At 40.0% G+C, this 27,725-nt stretch overlaps 2 protein-coding genes across 3 annotated transcripts in view; one reads left to right on the top strand and one right to left on the bottom strand.

The window, feature by feature from the left end:
* Positions 1-27,725, top strand: part of CDH23 (cadherin related 23) — a 375,051-nt gene that overhangs the window by 273,587 nt on the left and 73,739 nt on the right. The window lies entirely within an intron of this gene.
* On the bottom strand, positions 213-21,127 carry VSIR (V-set immunoregulatory receptor). Of its 2 annotated transcripts, none has more exons than XM_083364474.1 (7): positions 20,632-21,127; positions 15,364-15,825; positions 13,186-13,236; positions 8,836-8,943; positions 7,147-7,174; positions 4,229-4,419; positions 213-2,173 (listed from the first exon to the last, which is right to left on the bottom strand). In XM_083364474.1, exons 1-7 carry the CDS (start codon positions 20,693-20,695, stop codon positions 2,136-2,138), a joined length of 942 nt encoding a protein of 313 aa, XP_083220600.1. In that variant the 5' UTR covers positions 20,696-21,127; the 3' UTR covers positions 213-2,135. The 2 variants fall into 2 exon arrangements, with proteins under 2 accessions (XP_083220600.1, XP_083220601.1); XM_083364475.1 differs by having other exon boundaries at positions 4,229-4,416.

Genomic DNA, 27,725 nt, shown 5'->3' with positions numbered 1-27,725 from the left:
ACTGCATGTCTCATGAAGATATTTTCCATGAAAAGGTTGGGAAGGAAGCCAGATTATTTTACACCAAGGCAGTATAAGACATTTTTATTAATTGGATCACTTATGGCTAAGAACACATGGATTCAGCTTGACTTTTTCTTTTTACTGCATACTGCTCTTTCCGTCGCCAAAGAAAAATGGATCTTGTTCTTTTTGTCACCAAAGAAAAACAATAGCCGTATGAAACCTTTATTATATCAACTTATGAAAATGGAAAATAAAAAACAATGAACCTGTTCGGGAGGGCAAGTCAGAAGAGTTTCTCGTACACATGATAAGTAATCACCAAGCAGGAGGAAATAAGCGTAACAACTTGAAAAGAATACAATTTCTTCATATAATTAATTAGCTAACCTCTTTTTTTCCCTTTAATTTTTGTTCTTAAGTGAAAATTTCTACTTAAAACAGATCTTTAATAGTGCACAGCCTGAACAGCTCTTTTTTTTTTACCGGGTACGTACAATTCAGGAAAGGTTCATGCATTCAATAGGGATGAGTTTTAATAAAGTGTAACTTGTCAGAGTACATATAACAACAGAAGGCATTGCAATAATTCTTTCAAAAACAGAAGAGTTCAAGAGAAAAATGAATCATACCTCACCAAAAAAAGGGGAGAGAATTGGCCCTAGCATTAAGCAATGTCAAGCAGCTGTCTATGGAACTACTACAAATAGTTAACCATGTGATTTATCTTTGTTGTAATGTTATTGCCAGACAGGGATAAGGCACTTCTTAGGCATCAGTATAACTTGACTGATCTTGGCTGTTATACGTTTATGAAATCCTGACACACTGAAAACATCACCCATTCTTTATAAGAGTTTCCTGTATTTAGAGTTGTGTTTCTCAATATCAGCAACTTGGTGGCATGAGGGCTGGGGAATTCTGGGAATTGAAAGTCCACAAGTTTTAAAGTTGCTGAAGATGAAAAAGACTGATTTAGATTGAAGCTAAAGAGAATGGCTACCCTCTTGTTTGGAAACTCGGATTAAACAACTCTAAACACAGATTGCTGTTGGACAATTTGTATCTCTTGACAAAAATTACTTGTAATTTCCTCCCTATTAAAGACATTGTTTTTCTCCAGACAGCTTAACTTAAAGATATCAATATGAATTATTTCAATGATACATAACTGGAAAGATCCTTCACTCAAAGCATTTCCTCTGGCTACTTAGCCATAAACATTTACTAAGCACAAGACAAATTGTATCAAAATGACATACAGTTATCATTTAAAACAAAGCGTACCAAATCTATAATGTTCTTTAAAACTCTCTTTAAAATGCTTTTGAAACAGCTTGAAAAAGCAAACTGTTGTTCAGCAGAGCTAAATTGAAATCCATTTTTTATGTTCTAACATGATTATCCTTCATGGTTTTCAACACGGTCTTCCTAATATTTATGTGGAAGATACGCAATTGAGAACCTTCATCTAGATTTCCTTACGTCGTTAGCAAATAAAAAGAGAGCAAAGAAAAGACTGAATTAGAACTAAGAGTGCAATATTAAGATAGTTCAACTGGGTTCTGATCTTTTCAGGACAGGATACAAGTAAAGCATCTTATCACTATGTTAAAAACATGTGCAAACATACTGTCTTTCAAAGAATACATAAGCAAAGTAAAAAAAATATATATATTTTCTGTTTCTATGGAACCAAGGCATTCTCAATGCAGAGCAAGGCTTTCGGTGGCGCTTTTCACAATCCCTTATAGTTAAAAGACACGTAACATGGTCTTGTTCTAATTGATCCATACAACACATCAGAAACACGTTTCAGTGACTGTTCATAAAAGGGTCAACAATTCAGCGAAGTAAAACAAATTTTGCAGAATTCCAGGAGAGTACAATATTGCCTTGTTGTCCATATTCTCCACATTGAATTGTTTTGGAAACCGGAGAACAGCAATAATGTTGAAATGTTAGGATAGTCAAAAAGCAACTCCAAGACTTTAGAAAACAGTCTTCTAAAAAATTCTCGCATTTGCTTCCTTCTGTCTCTGCCTCTCTTTCTCCTTTAAAGCAGCAAATAGTAAGCCTTGTTCATATTGCTGTTATAAAAATTCAGAATACAACAATCTTCCTTTATTGGACTATTCCTTTGTTAAATTTGGTGAATCAGGAACAGGATCTGGAAAATATCAACCACATGGATTAATACATTCAACCTAGATTTTGTTGTGGTATTAGTTATTTAAATGTGGAGACTGTTTAGCCCATGTCTTCCCACCTGACAATTAAAAGTAAAGAGGGAAACGGCACCAATAAATGGGAACAGTGGCCGTTTTCCCATTAAATGCCTCTGAAACCACAATCAGTCTACAGAATTCTTTTGTCTGGTGTCCCCCGCAGCAGCAAAAGTAACACCATCTTCTGCTGGTTTAAAAGCCAACCTATTTATCATAGTATAAGCTTTTATGAAATGACATCAGATGCTTCCTAAATTGCATTTGAAATTCAAGAAAAGCCTGGACAACCATTGTCTGACACTGTATAAGGACTCTTGCCTCGGGCAAGGGGTTGGACTAGAAGACCTCCAAGGTCCCTTCCAACTCTATGATTCTATGTTGATATACAGCAAAGAAAGAGGATATTTATCCGTCAGTTCTGCATCAGCTGTGTGGGAACTAGTCCACAAATATTGTTGATATAGAAAGTGCCATAAGAATTGTTGTTGTTGTTAGTTGCAAAGTCATGTCCGACCCATCGCGACCCTATAGACAACGTTCCTCCAGGCCTTCCTGTCCTCTACCATCTTCTGGAGTCCATTTAAGCTCACGCCTACTGCTTCAGTGACTCCATCCAGCCACCTCATTCTCTGTCGTCCCCTTCCTCTCTTGCCCTCAACCTTTCCCAGCATTAGGCTCTTCTCCAGTGAGTCCTTCCTTCTCATTAGGTGGCCAAAGTATTTGAGTTTTAGCTTCAGGATCTGGCCTTCTAAAGAGCAGTTTTACTGTTTTACTTGAAGCCAATACTCTTGAAATTAAAAGAACCCTGGCAGCTGTAGCATTATCCTACAGAGGGCTTAAGAAACATCTCTAGGTGTACTCACATCTGAACACTTCCTTTTTGCCAACACCAATGGAAATAATTTGGTTCCAATTTGCAGTCTAACTGAAGGTTGTTGCTCAGAGCAAAAACCCTTAAGAGTAGAAGAATTATATTTCTCCAATTGGGGGCACAAAACATTTTAAGAAGATTTAGGACACTCTTCTACATATTCAGCGTGTATGACTGTATTTTTTTTTAAATTTCAGACCATCTTTATTAAATCTCACAGTTGAACATTAAAATACAAATTAACACAAAAAGTAAAAGGAAAGGGATTTTGCTTCAAACAAATAATAAAAACGAGTGTTTTAGAAGATATAATAACAATGCAACAACCTTACTAACTTTAAACAAATACTAATCTTTAAAATAAGCTAAAATAGTAATAATCAATATTCTTAAAAAATATTAATAACATATTGTTAATAACTTTAATCCAAGGCATAATAAATGGTCATCTCTGCCCTCACTCCTCACCTTTAGAATATCTTGTCACCCCTACCTCTCCCCCCCAACCCTGAGTGAGATTGGCTCCCCCCCCCCCTTTCCTCACCTGTCTCTGCCAGTTAGCCTGGCGCTCCACTTGGGGGGGGCATCACACTGGAAGTGGTTGATAGGTTAATAATAGATCCAGCCTTCCCCCCCAACTCATCCTATTCCCTCCCTCCCCATATTTTAGCTATAGCTGATAATTTGTATTTTTGCAGTATTTAATTCTTATTATATAATATTACATTCTTACATAGATGTAATATCTCATTATATATAAAGTAGGGCCTTCCCAATTATGCTAGGAAGAAGAAGATTCTTATTATATCCCATGTTTTTGTATAGTTTATTTGTTTAACATTGTAAGCCACCCAGAGTCACTTTGTGTGAGGAGGGTGGCAGAAAGAAAGAAAAGAAAAGAAAAGAAAAGAAAAGAAAAGAAAGAAAGAAAGAAGGAAGGAAGGAAGGAAGGAAGGAAGGAAGGAAGGAAGAAAGAAAGAAAGAAAGAAAGAAAGAAAGAAAGAAAGAAAGAAAGAAAGAAAGAAAGAAAGAAAGAAAGAAAGAGATTTTCACCAACAGAAGAGACCGATGTAGATCGAGATAAGCTAGCAATTAACCTGCACTCACCCTGCAATGAAATACTTACCAAGTGATGGGAAGAAACATTCCCCTGGGGCTGGAGGCGAGAGAGGGGTATTGGGCTCTGAAAGAAGGTGTCGATCTGACTCTGAAGCCTGTCGGCTGGCCATAAATGATAATTGTGGCCTGACCCTGGATTCCGAGTCTGTGTCAGGGATAGCATCAAAGACGGGGTTCTCAATGCCATTGGTGTTGCTGCTAAAAGAAAGCACAGTAGGATAATCCCATCAGGCTCAGGTCCCATCCTTTAACTTTCCCAGCATTCCAGTCTCTTTAAAGCACAATGTCAGAAAACTATTGAGATAAAATATTAAACATTTATTTTTACTCTGTGCTACTGATAGGGAGATGGTGCAACATGAGATACGTTGAGGGATCAGAAAGTGGGTGAGATAGAAACCAATGAGAAACCTATTATTATTATTTTAAGCTACATTTATACCCTAAAAAAATAATCCTCTGCGTAATACATTGCTGTGGGGCGTGGTGGCTCAGCGCTTAAAGACACTGAGATGGTCAGATGGTCCAGGTTCGAGACCCAAGCGCAGTATAATGGAGTGAATGCCCATTACTTGTCCCAGCTCAGCTTGAAAGCATGCAGATGCGAGTAGATAAATAAGTAGCAGTTAGGTGGGAAGGTAATAGCGTTCCATGCGCCTCAGCGTAGAATCCTGCTGGCCACACAGAAGTGTCTTTGCTGGCTCTCAGCTAAGAAATGGAGATGAACAACACCCCCTAAACTCAGACATGACTGGATAGGGGAAACCTTTACTTTTTATACACTGACACCATCAATAGTCTTTGGGTTTTTTTAATTTGGTGGGCTGAAAAATAGAACGGTCAAGTAAAGGCTTTAATAATGTCATACTATGCCTAGAGAAAGCTGATGACGGACAGGCTTCTGACTAAATCAGTGAAGGCCTAAGACAAAAAGCAAATCAGAGTTTTTTTGTTGTTGTTGTTTCCTTCTACAGCAGGGGTGTCAAACTCAATTTCATTGAGGGCCGCATCAGCATGGCAGTTGCCCTCAGGGGGCCAGGTGGGTAGGGCCAGGGTGGGCGTGGCCTACTGGGTGGGCATGGCTAGAGTACCTATGGCCTACTGGGTGGGCGTGGCCAGCTCTACATCGTTCGCATCAAGGGGGCCTATGGGGGCCTGGGCAGGAGTGGGACAGATCTGAGGGTCTCTGGCAGAAGGAGGGTCTCTGGGCCAGGTCCAAGGCAGTGGGGACCGTTCCCTCACTGTTTCCAGGATGGCTTCGCGGGCTGTATGAAACCACTTTGCGGGTCGGATCCGGCCCCCGGGCCTTGTGTTTGACATGTCTGTTCTACAGTAACAGGCCTGCTTTACACGATGTCTGCACTGAGAATGTCACCTTATTCAAATTAGGGTTTTCCCCAATTGCTGGGATAAAGTTATTGTGTCAGCTGAAAATTGGACTGCCGTAATATCTTAATGCTGACTCTTAAGTCTTTTTCTATCTCATCTCTTTCAAGTCATTACAATCATCCGATTTTCCTCCAAAGTAATAGATGAAAAAGGTTAAATGGGTTTGACAGCTGTCCTTGAAGAGGATAAGTGTGTGAGAGAGAGAGTCCTCCTATAAATGCACAGTACGGAGCTTACTGGCCAATTCACCCTTCTTCCTGAAGATATGAGGAGAGATGATTGGTTGATAATTTCTGTCCCACAGCTTCCACCCATCAACTGCTAAGCAATCATAGACCAAGTAATGCCAATTTTAGGGGAAAAAATGATTTCCGGCTAATTTCAAGTTCAGTTCATGACACTACCTTGACTTTTCACATCCAAAATGGCATAGTCCCAGAGTTTCTCAAGAAGTATCTCAGGAGGTGCCAGTATCTGGATGGCCTTATCTGGGCTTGAAAACTAGATCTCATTAATACTTGGATGACAACTCTCTGGGAAACATAAGAGCTATAAGCTAGAATCAAGTGAAAAAACTTTCTGGAATAAGTCCGTCCATAGCAAACCACTTTTGAATTGTTGCTAAAAAAAATACAGGTGGTCCTTGATTTACATCGGTTCGTTTAGTGACCATTCAAAGTTACAACAGCACTGAAAAAAGTGACTTATGACCATTTTTCACAAGTTGCAACCTTTGCAGTTTCCCATGATCATGCAATCAGAATTCAGATGCTTGACAACTGGTTCATACTTATGACCGCTGCAGCGTCCCAGCGTCATGTGATCACTTTTTGCAACCTCCTGACTAGCAAAGACAGTGGGGAAGCCAGATTCGCTTAACAACGAGGTTACTAACTTATCAACTGCGGTGATTCACTTAACAACTGTGGCAAGAAATGTTGTAAAATGGGGCAAAGCTCACATAACAACATAGGTTTTGTGCTCAACTGAGGTCATACGTCAAGGACTACCTGTATGATGTGGACATGTCTATGAAGTTACTAGGAAACAGTGCAACTCAAAGGAAATTTTACTTTCTCTCAGGGAGCAACTTAGCCTAGATGAAAAGGCTTTGGTAAGTCAGCATTCTTAAAAAAAAATGTGAACAGGCTTTGTGCCTGACATCAATGGAAATATGTTTCTCACAGCTGAGACGTTTTTATCACCAGCATCTTCTTGTTGAAGTCCTCTTTAAAGCAGACCTGTTAGACGTGCATCCTTCAGACTTTTATAAGTAGGAGACTTTGGAAATTGGTTTATTTTTGTTTGATAAGGCTTAATTTTCTGTATCACCCACAAAGTGGTTTTGTGAGCCCTAAAGTGCAGGGGTGTCAAACTGCCGGCCCGTGGGCCGGATGCATCATACCAAAACCGTGCCCACCCCATTGCCGGCAATGGGAAAAAAGTCACGATACATCACGACACGTCATGTGACGTTGCAAGTTTGAACACTAGTGGAACAACAGATATATGGTACGATTAAAGGGACTTGCTTACCTATCCATCCTTACGAGTTCATGAGAACCTGCAAAAGTAAATGCAATTTTTGTTACAGGAAGAGTAGGTAGTCATGCTTAACTGCCATCAGATCCCAATATTTCAAGAACAGAAAAATCTAAGTTCGTTCAGTCCTTTGAGTTAAACACAATCCTTCTGACCACGAGATTTGTTCAATAGCTAGGGGCACCATCATGCTTTTAAGAGAATAGAACCCTTTTTTATTTTCTCAGCAGAGACTGTTTGCTTTGCTTTTCCTAAGCAACTAATTCCATTGTCTTTGGTCCAACACTTGTTGGCTTGGTGATTTGAACTAGACAAGTAAAAAGTACTGATTCATATGGCATACAGATACTTGACCCAAATGGTTTAACTGTGTTGAGGAGCTGAAACCTTTGTTTCGCCCATTTGTATTCCACGGCCAAATCATTACAACACAGTGATCTGCATTACCTACTCTCTCATTTTCAAAGAACAGATGGTACTATTCAAGTCATATCCAAAACTATTCCTCTAGGTTTAGTTTTAAATGTAGAAGCTTTCACAGGTATACACATGTCTGTAGATATTCCCTGTCAAAAAGATCCACATGGAACAATAAAATGAGAGTCCAGCAACCACCTATTAACAAGATAACTTAGTAGGTGTCCACTTTGGCTCTCTTACTCTATGTTTATTTTCTGTCAAACGAAAACATAACAGTATTTACAGGAACCTTTTCTAACCTGGTACCTTTAGGTCATGCTGGATTCACTTCACTAACAGCCAACAAAAGAATTGTTCATTGAAGGTGTGAACAGTAGGAGTTATGCAACACATTTTGAGGTCAAGTTAGAAAAGATTAGTCTAGTTGATGGTATACTGGTTGTTTCATCACATTTTGACACAACGATATAGTTTTACAGCGATGTGAAGCAAAATATGATCAGAAGAAGATAAGTGATTATTTTTAGTAGTAGGACAAACATCAGATTTCTTTCATATTTCAAAATCTGATTTGTTTTACTGCATGTGCAACTGGTTTTAATAATGTAACTATCACTTCACTAATGGATTTCTAAACAGAGATCCTTCTAGGCAGGATGCTGTGGTTTCATATTTTATTTGTTTTCAGTAAACACAAAAAGAATTTAGCTCTCTTGCAGTGTATTTTGAAACTAGAAATTGTTCACAATTGTTTAACCCTAATATATTTCATCAGCATCTTATCTGTGCTAGTTTAATGCAAGACATTCAGTGATACGTATAATGCTGAAAGCAAGCTAAATCCAGATGTGGAATAATGAGCTTCAGCATAAAAAGATCTTCCAAGTAGCAGAAATTTTCTATTTGCGCGAATGAGTAGCTATAGAACAGGGGTGGACAACAATGACTTCAACTACCCAGAATTCTAGCCTTCTCCTTCTGCCTAGAGTACAGTAAAATATTTGGTGGAGGAAGAAATAAACAAAGAATCCACCCCAAAATCATTTCTTACTGAAGGAACACATAATCTCCCACTACAGATCCTAATTCTTTCCTCTTTGATTTTAATGTCATATGGGCAGCTATACAAATATGATAAATAAAATGTCATTCATGTAATAATGCATGTAATAAATGGGAGGAAAGGCAGTTTGATCGCTTTACGTGGAATACTGAAATAGTCAAAAGTAATGGGGAAAAACTAGGGTTAATCCAGATACTTACGCCTGTTAGTAGTTATTTGCCTCTGCTTGTAAATAAGGAGTAGGATGAGAGGCAAACACAGAATGCCTACAATGCAAGCCCCTGTTGCAATTGTGACTGCTGTAGTATCTGAAAAAAGAATAATAACCAAAAAAACCACAACATAGAAATCAGAAAGGAAGCACATTTTTCTACTCACTGGAGGCTGTGGCCTCATTTTCTGAGTTACAATTATTGACTGAGTCCTCCTTTGTATTTGCTAATTTATACCCGAGGTGACAATGTCTGCAATTTCAAGGGAATCCCATAAAATAAAATAGAATTCCTCATCGTAAAATTTGATTACTACCTCCAAATACTGAATTAATACCCGTTATAAGGTAATGTGAGATTCCAGATAAAGTTAGAATACAATCATCATGACCAATTTTGAAGGCTAATGGGGAGAACCTGACAGCAACTACCCCATGCCTTACTGATTTGCAAATCTGGTTTATTTGTGCCTTTGAGTCAGTGTTGATTCCTGACACCTACATGAACAAATCCCTGCAGTTTTATTGGCAAAAGTTGGAAGTGGTTTAAGTATAAGCCAGAAGGCTTGAAAGAAATTTTATTTATTGTTTACATCCATCATGTTCCTATATGACTGATTTCTCTCAATGCTGCACGTTAACCTTCAAAGAGAAACCAATAATGTTGATTAAAATCTAAAACTGATAATTTTAACATAACATAAAACACATATAAGGCCAATACGGTTAGTCCGCGACTTACAATCATTCGTTTAATGACCGTTCAAAGTTACAACAGCACTGAAAAAATGACTCATGGCCATTATTCATACTTATGACCTTTGCGGCATCCCCACGGTCCCATGATCAAAATGTGGATGCTTGGCAACTGTCTCATATTTATGACGGTTGTAGTGTCCCGAGGTCACATGATCACCTTTTGACAAGCAAAGTCAGTGGGGAAGCCAGAGTCACTTAACAACGTGTTACTAACTTAACAGTTGTGGCAATTGTGGTTCACTTAACAATTGTGGCAAGAAAGGGCAAAAGAGAACAGAAAGTTTGGGCTCAGTTGTGGTCGTAAGTCAAGAACTATTTGTAAAAACATCACCCACTTCTGTTCTGTCACTCAGACAAAGGTTCCCTTCCAACCAAAACCAAATTTCACTCAAGACCAACTGACTCTGGTTTGCCACACATGCACACAAGAAGATGATTAAGACGGTTTCTTAAGGACTAGGTGGCCTATTGCTTTCTTCAAAACAGGGTTTATCTTTTCTTAAAAAAACTAATTGCTGCCTGGGTCCAATTAATTGCCCCACCTCATTAGATAGAAGGCCATTTCAGAGTCACTGCTATGAGATGGGCAGCCATAGGTTACATGAAACCTATCACTTTGGCCCTACTGCAGGGGTGCATTGAGGGCCGCATCAGCATTGAGGTTGCCCTCAGGGGGCCGGGTGCGTGTGGCCTACTGGGTGGGTGTGGCCTACTGGGTGGGCGTGGCCAGCTCTACATTGTTCGCATCAAGGGTGCCTATGGGGGCCTGGGCAAGAGTGGGACAGATCTGAGGGTCTCTAGCAGAAGGAGGGTCTCTGGGCCAGGGCCAAGGCAGTGGGGGCCATTCCCTCACTGTTTCCAGGATGACTTCGCGGGCCGCATGAAACCAGTTCGCGGGTCACATCTGGCCCCCGGGCCTTGTGTTTGACATGTCTGCCCTACTGACTCAAAGTTCATCCTACAAAATTGTACAACATATAGAAGTCAAATTATGCTTGACAGAAGTAATTTTTCCCTCAGTATCACACTAAACTGTCCAAGCGCATCCGTAGGTATTCTACAGTCCATTGTCAAAAACGTTCCCACTACTACTAGAAAAGTGGTTGGATAAGATTGTGAAGATGTTTCTTCACCATCCTCATCTCCCAAAACACTCTGACTAGTGTGCTTGGCATTGCCAAGCAGACACTTTGGGGGCTTGTATCAACCATCCAGATCATACACATATTTCCCAGGCTGATCAGAGTTGTATCTGGGTACCAACCACTTCATCGGCCCCTATTTGGCCCATTTGGATTCAGTTAACGTTTATCAGACATTGGGTCTCCCTTGCAGAGGAAAGCTGACACTATGACTTCAAAACTGAATACAGTATTATCTTAGCATAGCAATAAAGTGTCTCTATTAGGGTGCCAATATCCTGCTCAAGAAAAAATTCATATGCCGAATGGCAGGTCACACTATGCTGGATATCAGAGATGAAGGAATTGAAAATGTGATGGGACAACCCCATAATATTGGTGGCCACAAGGTTCTGAACATCCTGAATGGCAGCAGTATCAGTATGGATACTAAGATATAACCAAATGTCTATGGAGATTCTCAGTCATCAAGGTCAAGATTGTCCCAAAGGTTTTTTTTAAAAAAGGCAATTGGACTTTGTTTTTTCTTTGAAGACATTTCACTTCACATCCAAGAACTGAAGAAGCTTCTTGGATGAGAAACTAAATGTCTTCAAGGACAAAAAACACAAAGAAAATCCAGTTTCCTTTTGAAAAAAGCACCTTTTGGATAAGATCTAACTACAGCAGCAAATTACCTTCTTCAGCTAAGGCAGGGGTCTTCAAACTTGGCCCTTGTATGACTTGTGGACCTCAACTCCCAGAATTCCTCAGCCAGGCACACTGGCTGAGGAATTCTGGGAGTTGAAGTCCACAAGTCATAAAAGGACCAGGTTTGAAGACCCCTGAGCTAAGGGAAGGAAATAACTAAGAAACAATATTTATCTTTCTTGTCCAAGATGGATATCTACCTGGAGAGAGCCCTGTATACGAAAACAGCACTCCTGTAGACCACAGTGGCCCTTCATGTCAGCCTTACAATATAGATCAAACCAAGATATAAAGTTCAAAGAAAATAAGTTTTACTAAGATGGTTTAGTGTAAAAAAAAATCTTGTTAAGTCTGGCTGTGCTAACTATGCCCATACTTCTTACACAGGTGACTGTGTAAGACAGGGTTTCTCAACCTTGGCAACTTGAAGCTATGTGGACTTCAACCCCAGAGCTGGCTGGGGAATTCTGGGGGTTGAAGTCCACACAGCTTCAAGTTGCCAAGGTTGAGAAACACAGGTCTAAGTTATTTCTTCCTCTCCTCAGATTGTTTTGGCCATGAGTTTGGCTTTTCGCCTCATCACTCTGCAAGCAGATCTGACTTGATCTCCAACAAGATGTCTTCTTTACTCTCTACACCTCATTCCAAGCACTGAACCTCTGGTGGTCCAAATCAGTTTTTTCCCCCAATTCTGTTGGGTTTCCAGGCCAATCCAAATTTTATTTCCACTTCCAGCCACCAATAACATTAAACAGGGTCAATAATAATAACTTTGTTCTGCTAGTGGAGCGTCTCTTCATTCTCTCTGAAATGACTCTTTCAAGATCCCACACACACTTAAAAAAAAAACTACCTTTCAGGTAGACTCACTAGGGATGATTTTCCTATCTTGAAAATTTAATAATGGTTCTCTATATCAGATATATTTATAAAATGAGATTTTCATCTGGCCTCATTTATAAATAGACAATATATCAATATATAAAGAGGAAAATTGTTTAAAATCTTGTTTTAACCTTCTTACATTTAATATTTTTTTAAAAAAATATTTCATTTTACAGTTTTACTATTGTACTGTTATTGTATTTTACGGTATATGTTATAACCTGTGGTGACAACAGTAAACTAACTTACTTAATCTCTATTCCACCTAAGTATTCCCATTGATAAACATGCCAGATTTGCAAATCAGCCCCTTCTAGAAAAAACAATTGATTTTCTTTGAGAATTTGTAACACTCAATTGCTCCCATGAATCACTGTCTCCCACTTGGATTACATTTGGGGAAAAAAACAATTACTACCTCTGTTTTAATTAAGAAAGAACATTAACAGCACTTAAAGCAGTGTAAGTAATTCAGACTATTGATCTTTGATCCCCATTGACATTAAATGTCATCAGCTTACATTAGATGTAGATTAGTCCAGTGTGGAAGCTAAAGATTATCAAAGATATAATGAAGAATGAGATAGGAAAGAATCAGTGGAGATTCAAAAGAAAGGCCTGGAAATCATTGTAAATGGGAAGATAGTTTACGTTTATAAGATAAACAGCTTCAAGATTGGGGAAATAAATAGAAATTAGACAGTATGAAACTGGGAGTTAATACAAGGAGACAGGTACGAGAACAAAAGATTTAACCCCGAAACTTTTAGCTAAAATGTCAAATTTCAGGGATTTATACTTGAAAAAAATAATCTGCTTCTTGAAAAAAATGCAATTATGAGCATATGGTAAAGCAATCTTACTTTCCGTATTGTCAGCAAAATGAAATGTACAATTTGGAGATGAGCCATTTGCTGTGAATTTAAAAAAAAACCAATAACATGTTAGTTTCTTGGATGGCATATTAAACAAACAAACAAATTCTTATTCATTAACAAATCTTTAAAAATCTATTCAATTATAACCTTCCTACTTCCAGAAGTAGGCTAGTTTGAAGTGTCTGAAATTTAAATTAGTTTGTTATATAGGGTTCTGTTTAAGTCTTTTTTCTTTCATTTTGTTTTGCTTTGTTCTTGTTCTGCTGTGCATTATCACTCTTCACTTTTTTCTAGCGCTCTGCTAGGTAGAGAATTTCTGTGATTAATTCAATTGCAAGTCCTATTCTCTTGAGTTTTTAGTTTGACGTTATGAATTTGATATTATCAGAATCAGTGATATTTCAATTCGACTAAAAGCATTACTTTGACTTTGGTAATCAGGATGTCTGGAATGCAACACGGTTCTTAATCTGCTAAATCATTATTGCTAGTACAGTTGAGGATATCAGGCCTCAGATCTGACACTTGTCCCAGACTTCTTCAAGTATTAAGTTCTAGGGGGGAAAAACTGAATTTAATTCTAGACAAAGCTGTTAGGGCATTCCCCACTTCCTGAAAGATACGTACACCAGAGGACTGTGCTACAAACCATGTAAATTGATCTGTTCCCTTTAATAGCATGCATTACGTTATTATTTTAACTTTACGAATGCAAAGATTGCAAATAGTAATTAACAATCTCCTTAAAAAAGAAAAAAGGCCTGAGGGAGAGATACAACCAAAACTAAGAAAGAAATACTCCCAAAGTAGATGGAATAGAATAATCGGACTTAAACCGAACTGATTTAAAGGAATGTAAAATAATGACAGGTGATTTTGTGCTATTTTTTTTAAAGCATCCGATTCCATTTTTAAAATTCAATTTTTCTTTAGATCGTACTCAGCTTTGGTTACTGACCATGATTATATAATAAACTTCCCTTAACTGGTAAGGAAAATTTGATAATAGCAACAAGTATCTGTAGCTCGGGTGTAGGATTAGGGTGAAGGTTCGTTCTCTGAGCTTGTGGGTTGGTTTTCCAACACTTCATTATTAGGCTAGGTAACACCTTCAGCAGAGTTTAGGGGGTGTCATTGTCAGTGTTCTTCTGTTTATAAGGGCTTTGTGTGGTCAGTAGGTCTTGTGAAGGTGAGATCACGTCAGGTGAGGGTCCCATTAGGTCAGGGTTTTGTGATGGGTCTAGCCCAGGGGTCAGCAACCTGAAACAGTGAAAGAGCCACTCGGAACCAGTTCCCTCACAAAAGGAAAAACTGGGAGCCGCAAAAAAATGTGTGCACATACGCATACATGCGCGCATGCGCAGAACAGGGCTTGACTGAAGAGTGGGGCCAAGGCGAGATATGCACCTACCCTGCATATTTGAATTGATTGGTTGAACTTTTTTAGTCCCACTTTTTTTTTTTTTGGACTGCACATGGCAGAGGACTGGGAGCCGCATGAGATGGCTGAAAGAGCCTGTAGTCTAGCCTGATAACAAAACGTTCAGAAACCAGCCCACAAGTTGGAGAACAAGCCTTCACCCTCAAATTTGATAATCATAATTTCTAGAAAAATGCATTCCTCCTTTGCTACATTTTCAGTACTACTTCTTCACTACTCAAAAAGAAATGTACATTTCATTTTTGAAAAGTGCATGTTGAATAAAGGTGACTAAAGTGACTTCATAATGTCAGTGGTATATAAATTTAATAAATACATAAATCAAAACATAAAGGGGCTATTTGATTTGATATTTTTCAGCTCAATTCTCATCAGAAAATAGGATGTGGATCATAATTTCAAGCAACCAGATGCATATACTCCATTAAGTTGTAGCATCAAGTTCCAGATCAAGGGAAAAATGTTTCTCAGTTCGATGCGGCAACTTTTCAATAACTCTAAGAAAGGGAAATTATTTTCATTATTTCAAAACCTGTTTTTAGACAGGAAGGAAAAAAAGCTTTCCCCTATAACTCCGTCTTAAGCATTTTTTCCCCTGTTTTTACTGTCTTCCTGGAATTTCATCAAGACCAATTCATCTTGCATTATGGACATTCCTAGGAGAATGTGAGAAATACAGACCCTTAACTTTAACTATATCAGATTTAGGCGCAGTGTTCTACCTTTCTGTATACGAAGTTCCACGGAGCCGTAAGTATGCCGCAGGATACGTGGCTTGTTGTTTTCTCTCTTAGTCTCTATTACATAACAACAGTAGTATCCTCTGTCCTGTAGAGTAAGATTGGCTATAGTGACATGGAAAGTGCCATGGTGATTGGAAAAGAATTCCAATCCATGATGGTTGACTTGATGACCTTGAGCACGTTTCTCAGCGGTGGCATTCATATGAGGTTGTTTATGTTGCTTCTCAGTTTCATGATGAAGCTCCTTAGCAGTGATGTTGCGGATATGCTTTCCTTGGGAACAGCTATGGTCATCTTTGTTGCTGAAGTACCAAACACTGGAGAGCAAATCATGGTGATTGATGAGAGCCCCACTGATTTTACAAGTCAAAGTGAGATTTTGACCTTCAGGACACACATAGAGTGAATAAGGGGTAATGATTTCAAAAGTTGCAGAATGTACTGTGTAGAGGAAAAAAAACAGAATGTCATATACCAAATAATGCAATACTGTTCAAGTAAATGTAACTTCATTCTAAGCTTCTGTTTTGAGTGAAATTATAACTTCACTGAAATCCTACTTTCTGTGCTTGTTAATATTTTAGTTTAGCTTAATCGTAGCTGTTTTGGGGGGGGAGGCAGTCAGTTTTAAAAAAAAAATAAAACCAATAAGGAAAATAATTTAATTAGCATAAGCTGCAATTCAGTGCAGGCAATCGGGTATGAACAAAAAGGAAGAGAAGTATCAAGAGGAACATATTGTTAATTCAAACAAAATATTCTGGGCAGGATTTACCACTTCCACTTGAAGAAATGCTGAATATGTAACTATATATTTCAAAATTGCCTTCTTGTATATCTGTGCAGGTTTTCTTCCTTTTTTTTCTCTTTTGATATAAACCACCTACCAAATGCTGACTAAATACCATATGCTTACCTCATCACATGAGGCCACATTGCTAAAAAGCCTTCATTAATGCTGTACTAATTCAGTTTATATAAAGGTAAAGGTAAAGGTTCCCCCGCACATGTGTGCTAGTCGTTTCCGACTCTAGGGGCCGGTGCTCATCTCCGTTTCAAAGCCAAAGAGCCAGCGCTTGTCCGAGGACGTCTCCGTGGTCATGTGGCCGGCATGACTAGACGCCAAAGGCGCACGGAACGCTGTCACCTTCCCACCGTAGTGGTCCCTATTTTTCTACTTGCATTTTTTACGTGCTTTCGAACTGCTAGGTTGGCAGAAGCTGGGACAAGTAACAGGCGCTCACTCTGTTACGCAGCACTCGGGATTCGACCCGCCAAACTGCCGACCATCTGATCGACAAGCTCAGCGTCCTAACCCACTGAGCCACCGCATCCCTATTCAGTATATATATATATATATATATATATATATATATATATATATATATATATATATATATATATATATACACACACACACACACACATATATATATTTGTGGATCTTTGGTCATTCGGGTTTTTCCCCACGTAGAATTGAAGGTGTAAGAGCAACGTTTTGATGAAATCTCATCCGTCATCCTCAGGCTGGTGGCTTCAGCTTCGTTGGTACCACACACTTCTCCCAGAAGAACGAAGCTGAAGCCACCAGCCTGAGGATGACGGATGAGATTTTGTCAAAACGTTGCTCTTACACCTTCAATTCTACGTGGGAAAAAACCCGAATGACCAAAGATATACATACATACATACATACGTAAATTACTAACAAAGAATTAAGGTAATTTACATAAATATATGAGCTGTCCGGTGTGACTACTGCCTGTTCGATGGCCTTCAAGATAGGCTGAAACAGGAAATAAAGATTTGCCCCATGTTTGGGGCCTAGCAAGGTAATCTAAATAGTTAACAAGTATATATATATGCAAATTATTCAAATTGCTAATAAAGAATTTGGGAGGCTAAGATGATCATTTCGAACTCTTTATGTTCTCATCAGTTAGTCTCATCAGTATGACTAACTGATGAGAACATAAAGAGTTCGAAATGATCATCTTAGCCTCCCAAATTCTTTATTAGCAATTTGAATAATTTGCACAAATAATGAGCTGTCATAAGTTGACTAGTTCCTGTGGATAAGCCCTGAGTCGGGCCAAAACAGGAATGAAAGAGTTAATTAGCAAGGTCCATTCAAAAAGCCTTGACAAATACTTAAATATATATATATATATATATATATATATATATATATATATATATATATATATATATATATATATATATATATATAATTTTTATTCAGATTATCATAGTATAAAACACAAATGAAAATAAAGATAATGGGGAAATGGAGAAAGAAAAGAAAAGGGGAAGAGGGGTGTAGGATAAAGGGGAAAAACAAAAAGCACTGACTTCTAAATTTTTTCAGCTCAGTAAAATACAAAATAGAATTACAACCTCAACTTTTTACTTTTACACACTTAGTAAATACTAGTCATTTCTATAATGACAAACTAATCAGCAAAACCCAGGGTCATTTTTTTTTTGTCTCTGGCACAAAGATTAGAAGTGGTTTTTAGATAGAAACAAAACTAGATATATTCTTTTCTCTGATTAAGGCCTCTAATTTTGCCTCTAATCCTTTTTTTTTAAAGGGCAATGTGCATCTGTTAAATTAGAAGTTAGAAACTGAGACCTGACCAATAAATAACAAAAAACTTGCACACAACTATTTCCAGGCATAAACAAGATGAATTATTTATTTATTTATTAAATTTTTATACCGCCCTTCTCCCGAAGGACTCAGGGCAGTGTACAGGGCAATAAATATTAAAAAGCAAAGTACAAAAGTTAAAAAACAAATAATTTATGCCCGATCTATACAATAGTTAAAACCATATTAAAAACCCAACCCCAAACCCATCAGACCAGGCCGGATTGCTCAAATAAATAAGTTTTTAGATCCCGCCGGAAGGAGCGAATTTCGGGGGCCATCCGGAGCTCAACCGGCAAGCGGTTCCACAGGTCTGGCATAATTGAAACTGCCTTCAAGAAGGTTGAAAATAGTGTTACCTAGTTTTATATTCCTTAATGTATATAGATTTAGAACTGTCCACCGATTCATATTTTTGCAGTTGTTTAGGATGAATAGCAGGACTCGGTAATAATAATGAGATATGTTAACAGTTGGGAAAAAAAGAACATTAGAAAAATATATTGTTAGAATTAGGTCAATTCAGCTTCAGTTTATTAAAGAATATGATCATAGACCAAGCACAGAAATGAAAACAAAAGGAGAAAAGGTAACAAAAAAATATATTGTAACATAGAAGTTCATTAGAAATTTGTTCATCATTATTTATTTACCTATTTAAATTTATCGGCCGCTCAACTCCACTGAACTCTTATTTCATGCCTGATTTTCACTGACATGTTACAAAATCTGGCTATACTTCTACAGGTTTCCTGATCCTAGTGGTTTAGTGGATAATGCATGATTACCATGTGGGGAATGATCAGGATAGTTTGTAATCAGAAAGGAGATTACCCTACAGATATGATCACTAGGGCAATCCAGAAAAATGTGCAGCACAGTTTCAGAGTCTGAACATATATATATATATATATATATATATATATATATATATATATATATATATATATATATATATATATATATATATATATATATATATATATATATATATGCTCTTGATAAGGAGTACCATTCAATCTACTCAACAGCATCACTAATGATAGAATGTCTAGATGTGCAAATGTGAAGGCTCTCCTATGAGATGAAACCAGGCAATGATGCAAATTATAGTAAAAGGAGGGCGTGAACTCTCATTATTGCATAAATGTGGTCTGTTGCTTCTATTTCTTTGTAAACTGGAATCTAAAATTATTTGCTTGATTTCCCTCTGGCTTTACCCAAGCCTATATATACATTTATATCCCGCCCTTCTCCGAAGACTCAGGGCGGCTTACAAGCTTAGCAGTAGCCTTCATTCTATGTATATGCCTGCTTATTAGGGCTTTCACACACACACACCAAGCGGCATTATTACAAAGTCAGCTTAATTGCCCCCAACAAACAATCTGGGTCCTCATTTTACCTACCTCGGGAAGGATGGAAGGCTGAGTCAACCTTGAGACTGGTGGGATGCGAACCTGCACTAACTGCAGGCAGCTGGTGTTACTTAAGGAGGCATTAGCCCACTGCTCCACCAAGCCCTAGACGAGCCTCTCCGGGCCAGCCCTCTCTACCTGAGGTGGGCGGGGCTAAGCAGGTCCGGAGCAGAGCCGCCCCTTCTACCGAGACAGGTGCCTGGACGCCAGTTCCCCCCTCAAGGCTTCGCCTTCAGCCAAAAAATAAAAACTAAAAGACCTCGCAGACTCCGGGCACCCGGCGGAGGAAGGCAGGGCAGGAACGCCCAAGGGCAGCCTTCGCCTATAGCCGCAGCGGGGGCTTGGGGGGGCGGGCAAGCGGGCCCCACTTGGCCCCTCTGCGCTCCGTTGGTGGGGTGGGGGGGTTGCATGTGGTCCAAATAAGAGGCAGGCTCGGGGATGGAGAAAGCAGATGGAAATGCAAAAGGTGGTTGCGGGGCGCGGGGGGGGGGGGGGAAGGCAGAGGACAGGTCCTCCTGGCGAAGGGAGCGGGCGACCCCCCTTTTTTATTTTAATTTCATTTATATCCCGCCCTTCTCCGAAGACTCAGGGCGGCTTACAAGCTTAGCAGTAGCCTTCATTCTATGTATATGCCTGCTTATTAGGGCTTTCACACACACACACCCCCAAGCGGCATTATTACAAAGTCAGCTTAATTGCCCCCAACAATCTGGGTCCTCTTTTGCATGGGTGAAGAGAAACAAAGCTGTTTTGCTTTACAATTGGGAGAAACAGATAGCACTATCACAATTCCTCATGAAATCTGATGTGTTTTTTTTATTATTATTTTATTTTAATCCCATTTATATCCCGCCCTTCTCCGAAGACTCAGGGCGGCTTACAAGCATTAGCAGTAGCCTTCATTCTATGTCAGGGGTCGGCAACCTTGGCTCTTTTATGACTCGCGGACTTCAACTCCCAGAATTCCTGAGCCAGCTATGCTGGCTCAGGAATTCTGGGAGTTGAAGTCCGCGAGTCATAAAAGAGCCAAGGTTGCCTACCCCTGTTCTATGTATATGCCTGCTTATTAGAGCTTTCTCACACACACACACACACACACACCCAAGCGGCATTATTACAAAGTCAGCTTAATTGCCCCCAACAATCTGGGTCCCCCGTACCCCGGCCGCCCCTTACCTTCCAGGCGAGTCAGAAGCAGCGCCAGCTGTACCAGCAGCCCCCGCTTGGCGGCCGCCTCCATTCCGTCCCTGAAGGCGGTGGCGGGGTGGGTGGGTGGGGGATTCCTCTGGAGAGGGAGCTCCGGTCCTGCGCGACGACGCTCGGGGGATTTGGGTTGTCCGACCGAAGGAGATGGGAGCGGGGGAGAGGTTGCCCAAGGGCCGGAAACGTACTTTATTTGGCAAACTTTGAGGCAAGCCGGAAGAGCGGCCGAAGAGCACCCCCTCCCGGAGGCCAGCCGGCGCCAGAAGCGAGGACGGCCGGGCGCGCTTTGGCCTCGGGCGGCAGGCAGCCCGGCAGCCCTAGACGAGCCTCTCCGGCCAGTTTCGCTCTACCTGAGGCGGGCGGGGCTAAGCTTGCCGCCTTTGCCTCAGATGGAGGAGAGGGTCGGAGAAGCCGCCTGTCGGTTGAAGGTCGCCCCCGGCAGCCTCGCTATCACGGCTGAGGAGAAGCCCCGGGCTGACGGGCTGGGAGGAGCCGATGCAGGCGGACTAGCCTCGGATTAGCCTAGTTTCGCTTAAAAAAAAAAAGGGTGGGAACCCCGCGGTGAAAGGGAATCAAAAAAAAAAACCCCGGGTTAGTTCTTCAGCAGCCCTCGGCTTGCTAGAAAATGTCCCGGGAAGGGCTCGGGCGTTAAATCCGAGACAGCCTCTCTCGCCAAGTAAAGAAGGAAGCCAAAGTACCGACCCGAAAGGCGTAACTCGACAGAAAGCAACTTCGCTTTTTATCTTGGGGAGAGGGCGTGTACGAAGACGCCCGTGCTCCCACTCAAGTTCCTTAACTGATTAAAGTCGTTAACGTTGTTTATAATAATAATATAAAGTTGGAAGGGGCCTTGGAGGTCATCTAGTCCAACCCCCTGCTCAGGCAGGAAACCCTATACCATTTCAGGCAAATGGCTGTCCAGTCTCTTCTTAAAAACTTCCAGTGTTGGAGCATTCACCGCTTCTGGAGGCAGGTTGTTCCACTGGTTAATTGTTCTAACTGTCAGGAAGTTTCTCCTTAGTTCTAGGTTGCTTCTCTCCTTCACCATCCGTTGCTTCTTGTCCTGCTTTCAGGTGCTTTGGAGAATAGCTTGACTCCCTCTTCTTTGTGGCAGCCCCTGAGATATTGGAACACTGCTATCATGTCCCCCCTCACCCTTCTCTTCATTAAACTACACATACCCAATTCCAGCAACCGTTCCTTATATGTTTTAGCCTCCAACCCCTTAATCATCTTGGTTGCTCTTCTCTGTACCCTTTCTAGAGTCTCGACATCTTTTTTACATCGTGGTGACCAAAACTGGATGCAGTATTCCAGGTGTGGCCTTACCAAAGCATTGTAGAGTGGTATTAGTACTTCACTTGATCTTGATTCTATCCCTCTGTTAATGCAGCCTAGCACTGTGTTGGCTTTTTTGGCAGCTGCAGCACACGGCTGGCTCATATTGAAGTGATTGTCTACTAAGACTCCGAGATCCCTCTCACAGTTACTACTATTGAGCAAGGTACTACCTATACTATACCTATGCATTTGATTTTTCCTGCCTAAATGTAGAACCTTACTTTTTTCACCATTGAATTTCATTTTGTTAGATAGCGCCCAGTGTTCGAGTCTGTCCAGATCCTCCTGTATTTTAAGCCTATCTTCTGGAGTATTGGCTATTCCTGCCAGCTTGGTGTCGTCTGCAAATTTGATGAGTTCCCCATCTATCCCCTCATCCAAATCATTAATGAAGATATTGAAGAGCACTTATTATTATTTATTAATTTATTTAATAAATAATAATAATAATAATAATAATAATAATAATAATAATAATAATAATAATAATAATAATAATAAGTTGGAAGGGACCTTGGAGGTCATCTAGTCCAACCCCCTGCTCAGGCAGGAAACCTTATACCATTTCAGACAAGTGGCTGGCCAGTCTCTTCTTAAAAACCTCCAGTGTTGGAGCATTCACCACCTCTGGAGGCAGGTTGTTCCACTGGTTAATTGTTCTAACTGTCAGGAAGTTTCTCCTTAGTTCTAGGTTGCGTCTCTCCTTGACTAGTTTCCATCCGTTGCTTCTTGTCCTGCTTTGGGGTGCCGCCTTCGAGTCACTTGTTGACTCCGGGCGACTGCTTATGCACAACCGCCTGCCTTTTTCTTGGCAAGGTGTTTTAACGGGAGTGCTTGGCCTCTTTGCTTGGTTCCTAGGGTCTGATGCCTTGACTGCTACATCAAGCCAGCCCTCGTTTCTCATCTCTCTAAATCAGGGGGTCTTCAAATTTGGCCCTTTGATGACTTGTGGACTTCAACTCCCAGAATTCCTCAGCCAGGCATACTGGCTGAGGAATACTGGGAGCTGAAGTCTACAAGTCATCAAAGGGCCAAGTTTGAAGACGCCTGCTCTAAATTGATATGACCATTGAGAAATGTTAGTAAACCAGGATTTGTTCTAGGTGGCCATCTGGGTGTGTACGTACTCAGAGAAAAAGTTTTCTATCCTATAAAAAGCCCCTTTATTTCAAAATTGGTTGTAGTCCTTTATTTTAAAAGCCCCCAAAGCGTGACAAGCGTAGCTGAAATCATATATTTCCATATATTTCTGTTGATTAATCAAGATTACTACTAGACTGACTTCCAAGGAACTCTCACTTTAAGAGTAAGGAATGAGCAGATAGTGACTTGTAAAATTATAGACCAGCTTGTAAACCATGGAGCAAACCAGGCTCTTTGCCAAATTCCAGTATGCCTTTTTACAGTCTTTTTTTGGTGTGGTTATTAAGCGAGTCACTACAATTGTTAAGTGAATTACATGCTTATTAAATGAATCTAGCTGCCTTCTTTGGCTGCTTGATGGAAACCACTTGCATAGGTTGCAAATGGCAGTCACGTGATCCTGGGACATTGCAACCAGTGAAATAAACGCCAGTTGCCAACTGCCTGAATTTTGATGCTACGTGGACATAAGTGCAAGGACTGGTTGTAAGTCACTTTTTTGAGTGCTGTTGTAACTACAAACAGTTGCTAAACAGATGGTTGTAAATCAAGGATTACCTGTACTGCAGAAGTATATGTATGCAGTTGAGTATTCAGTAATGTTTTAAATACAGTTGCTAGAACATTCTTCTGCATAGGAGCCAGAATATCGTAGGCAGACAGATTACATGACAGATTACACACACTCAAAAACTTCCCAAACTTAGCCTATTCATTGGTCTCGTGGTTGCATTGCAACATGTTAAAATGGTGCAAATGAACACCATTTAACCTTCCACCTTGTGACTGGAAATGTATATAATATATTCAGCTAGAATACCACTGCATCAGATCTGAAAAATACAGTAGTACATATTAATCCAATATGGTATATTTGATGCATTTCTTAAAAATTGAAGAATTATTTTCTGCGTCACCAATGTAAAATCCATTTCTTAGGAATCATTATTAATATTTTAGTGAAATCATTATTAATATTTTAGTGACAGTAGTTATTATTTAGCTATCATATAAAAGTCCAGACTTAAATTTCCTTTACAATGTAATTATAATGTTTGTGCCCTCTGATTTCTACTTTCTGATTAAAATGAAGCTGTTTTAATAACTCAAAAGGAGAACATGATCAAGTTTGCTTTTTGTTGTTGTTGTTGTTATCAGGATCAGTATGTGACTTGCTAGCTGGTTTGTTAATATTTAAAAAGTATTGATTCCCCATTTCACTAGTTATCTTCCCTTAGTCCAGAATTTGCAGAAAATTCTGTAATTTACAGAACCAATTTTGGACATTAAATTAGAGGCAAATTTTCCGATCTGGGTTTAGTATGAAGTTCAATTCTTAGACATCAAAAATTTGGTCCAAAACTGTCACAGACAGCATCAAAGTCATGATAAGAAAGGACCTGGTGCCAATGTAAAGCAGTTTCCTATACATTTTTTTTCCTTTTCTGCTCCTAAACAAACATAGGATGTCATGCATTATTTTCTTATGTAGATTTGACATTTCTTATATTTGCTGGTATGGTGAAGTAAGTTTTTTACTTTGAAATTAAAATAGCATTAGAAATTAAAAGGGCATTTTGTTTGATAGAAATGAGTGTTTGGTGGACAGCTTTTCTTTCATACACCTGTGCAAGATATATCTTTCAAAAAAAGTTAAAACTGAAATATAATTGGAACAAATGAATGTGTTCCTTTTATTTATATTGGCATCTTTACAAGAAAAGAAAAATTGACTACAGAAATAGCCCTATTCTGCCTGCTTAGCACTTTACAGGTAGTCCTCGACTTATGACCATAGATAAGCCCCAAATTTCCATTGCTACGCAAGACAGTTGTTAAGTGAGCTTTACCCCATTTTACAACCTTTCTCGCTACAGTTAAGGGAATCAGTGCAGTTCTTAAGTGAGTAACATTATTGTTAAGTGAATCTTAATTTTGCTTGTCAGAAGGTCGCAAAAGGGATCATGTGACCCGGGAACATTACAACTGTCATAAATACCGTATTTTTCTGGCGTATAAGACGACTTTTTAACCCATGAAAATCTTCTCAAAAGTCAGGGGTCATCTTATACCCCGGGTGCTGAAAATTTAGGGACAGGGCTGGCTGGAAAACCTGGAGCGGATCTCCCATTTGGTCTGTGCAGGGAAAGTGGGACCAATTGGAGAAGAAGCTGCAGTCTGTGATTTTTTACAGGCTGGGGTCTGGGCGTCTTTCCTTCTAAAGTTGAAGAGCAGCTGCAGTCTATCCCAACTTGAAAGGCAGGTGGGGAATGCAGCAGCCAGATCAGCCGCTTAGCTCTAAGGACACATTTGACTCAGGAACTGGGCGGGCTGGCTAGAAAACCTGGAGCGGATCTCCCATTTGGTCTGCGCAGGGAAAGCTTTAGAGTGAATTAGAAAAAGTTTAATCCACTTGCACTGTTTTATGTTTACATGCTTGATGACAAACAGCCTTATGTTTATAAGTGACAGTTTTCCTATTAAGTACCTGCATGTCGTAAGCATTTGAATTAAAATTACCATATTAAAATCAAATCTGATGTTTTTTAATTTTTATTTGTTGTGCGTTGGAAGAGGGGTAGTCTTATACGGCGAGTATAGCCCAAACCCTATAATTTAACAGGAAATGTAGGGGGTCGTCTTATATGCCCAGTTGTCTTATACACCGGAAAATACAGTACATGCCAATTGCCAAGTGTCCGAATTGTGATCATGTGATCATGAGATCATAAGTGTGTAAACTGGTCATAAATCACTTTTTCCATAAATAGTTGTAAGCCAAGGGTTACCTGTACAAAGTATGTTATAGTAACATAAATATAAACCATACTGGGTGTAATGTATTGGCCTTATATGTTAATCACTTGCTTTGGGTTTAACTGTTGCTTAATGACTGACCTACTTTTGCATGCTTTGTAATGGTTGCTGAGCTGAGCTAGACTTGCTATCTCCAGCCAGTTAAGTAGGCTTTGGGTGGGAAACTGCTGCTTTAAATCTATTGGTCGCCACTTAGAGCAGGGCTTTTCAACTTTTTCACCCATTGTATCACTTTTAGGATATGGCAACATCCGAGTACCACCAGTTGGCTAGCAAGGTGTCAAAAACTTGATGACCAAAAAAAAAAGGAACAAAGTGATGAAGTACAGGTAGTCCTTGACTTACAACAGTTCGCTTAGTGACTGAAGTTACAATGGCACTGAAAAAAGTGCCCCCCAAGCCACAGCCCAGCAAGACACCTGCCTGCCCCCCCCCCGGTGGTGCTCTTCCTCCTGTCCGCAGTTTTCATTGGTGTGAGCATTTCTGTTGAGGATTGGCAGCGGGGGTGGGGTGGGGGGTATTTAGTTTTAATTTTTTTCCCCTCTGCTGGGTGGTTGCAGTAGGTTTTGGTCATTTCACATAACCCTGGGACACTGTGACCGTCATAAATATGAATCAGTTGCCAAGCATCTGAATGTAAATCACAAGACCCTGGAGATGCTGCAACATTCCAGCTGATCGGTGCTTCTTCTGGGCTCAGAAGCGCCAGGATCAGCGCCGAGCTCCAGTTCAAGCCTGGTGCTGATCCTGGTGCTTCCACTGATCCCTGACAGCCCTGCAGCTCCAGCCATCTCTCGCTCAGGCTTGTGCGGTGCTACCACTGGTTCAGCTCATTCCCCTCCCCCGCTACCACTTTTCTAGGATGGTCGCGTACCACCTGCTAGGTGCCAATGTACCACACGTGGTACCTGTACCACTGGTTGAAAAGCCCTGACCTAGAGGCCAAGAGTATAAATAGCTGCACAGCAGCTATTAGTTTGCTTCAGTTATGTTCTGACTCTCAATAAACTTGTTGCTGTTTGAACCCTTCATCTCGCTCAATGCCTGCAAGGAGAGTCAAAAAAAGTCAAAATAACAGCTACAACTCACAGTTCTGCCTCATTTTAATATAAAAAGCAGTAGAGTTTCAAATATACACTCACAGTTGACTTCTGTGATTGGAATGGGACAACTTGGTGTGGCCAACTCGCCACAGCCAACTCGCAGTGGAAAAACTCTCTGTAGCTAACTCACTGTTGCCAACTCGCTGTGGGACAATTCAGCAATTCAATTCAAATATTTAAAATAATTTTAAAAATATTTTAAATTTTGTCACTCACATTTCATTTTGTCCCTCCTTTGGCATCCTTTCTTTAATGGTTCTATTCCACTGTTTCTTTGAAATTAGTGTAACTCTTGTCCTGCCGCAAGTTGGCCACAGTGGGTGGGCCGTGCAGAGTTGTCTTAGATCAGGGGTGTCAAACTCGCAACGTCACGTGACTTGTTGCTACCTATCTGACTTTTCTGCCATTGCCGGCAATGGGGTGGGTGCAGTTTCTCCATGAAGCATCTGGCCCGCAGGCCGGCAGTTTGACACACCTGTCTTAGACCATTCTGTGTTACCCTTGATCTCTGCAAAATATTAGTTAGAAAAGACTATAAAAAAGTAGGCTTTATTGAATCTGATCTCTCCAACATCTATTTTTTTCTTTAAGTTACTTATCAAGCACGCATGAAAGCTGGTGATGGTCATCTTTGTCACAATAGGTGAACTAATAATAAGATTT

This window comes from Vipera ursinii (assembly GCF_947247035.1).
Source record: "Vipera ursinii genome assembly, chromosome: 5".
NCBI classification, from domain to species: Eukaryota; Metazoa; Chordata; class Lepidosauria; order Squamata; family Viperidae; genus Vipera; species Vipera ursinii.
The sequence above is the reverse complement of the archived record's forward strand: the minus strand, read 5'-3'. Positions and strand labels throughout refer to the sequence as shown.

Bases quoted from the DNA above. Each gene is read 5' to 3' on its own strand.
- VSIR (XM_083364474.1), bottom strand. From the start codon at position 20,695: ATGGAGGCGGCCGCCAAGCGGGGGCTGCTGGTACAGCTGGCGCTGCTT. The intron at 7,175-8,835 runs GTAAGTATCTGG...TTACTTTTGCAG, and splicing joins GCAAATAACTACTAACAGGC to GTTCTCATGAACTCGTAAGG. The intron at 4,420-7,146 runs GTAAGCAAGTCC...GCTTTCTTTTAG, and splicing joins GAACTCGTAAGGATGGATAG to CAGCAACACCAATGGCATTG.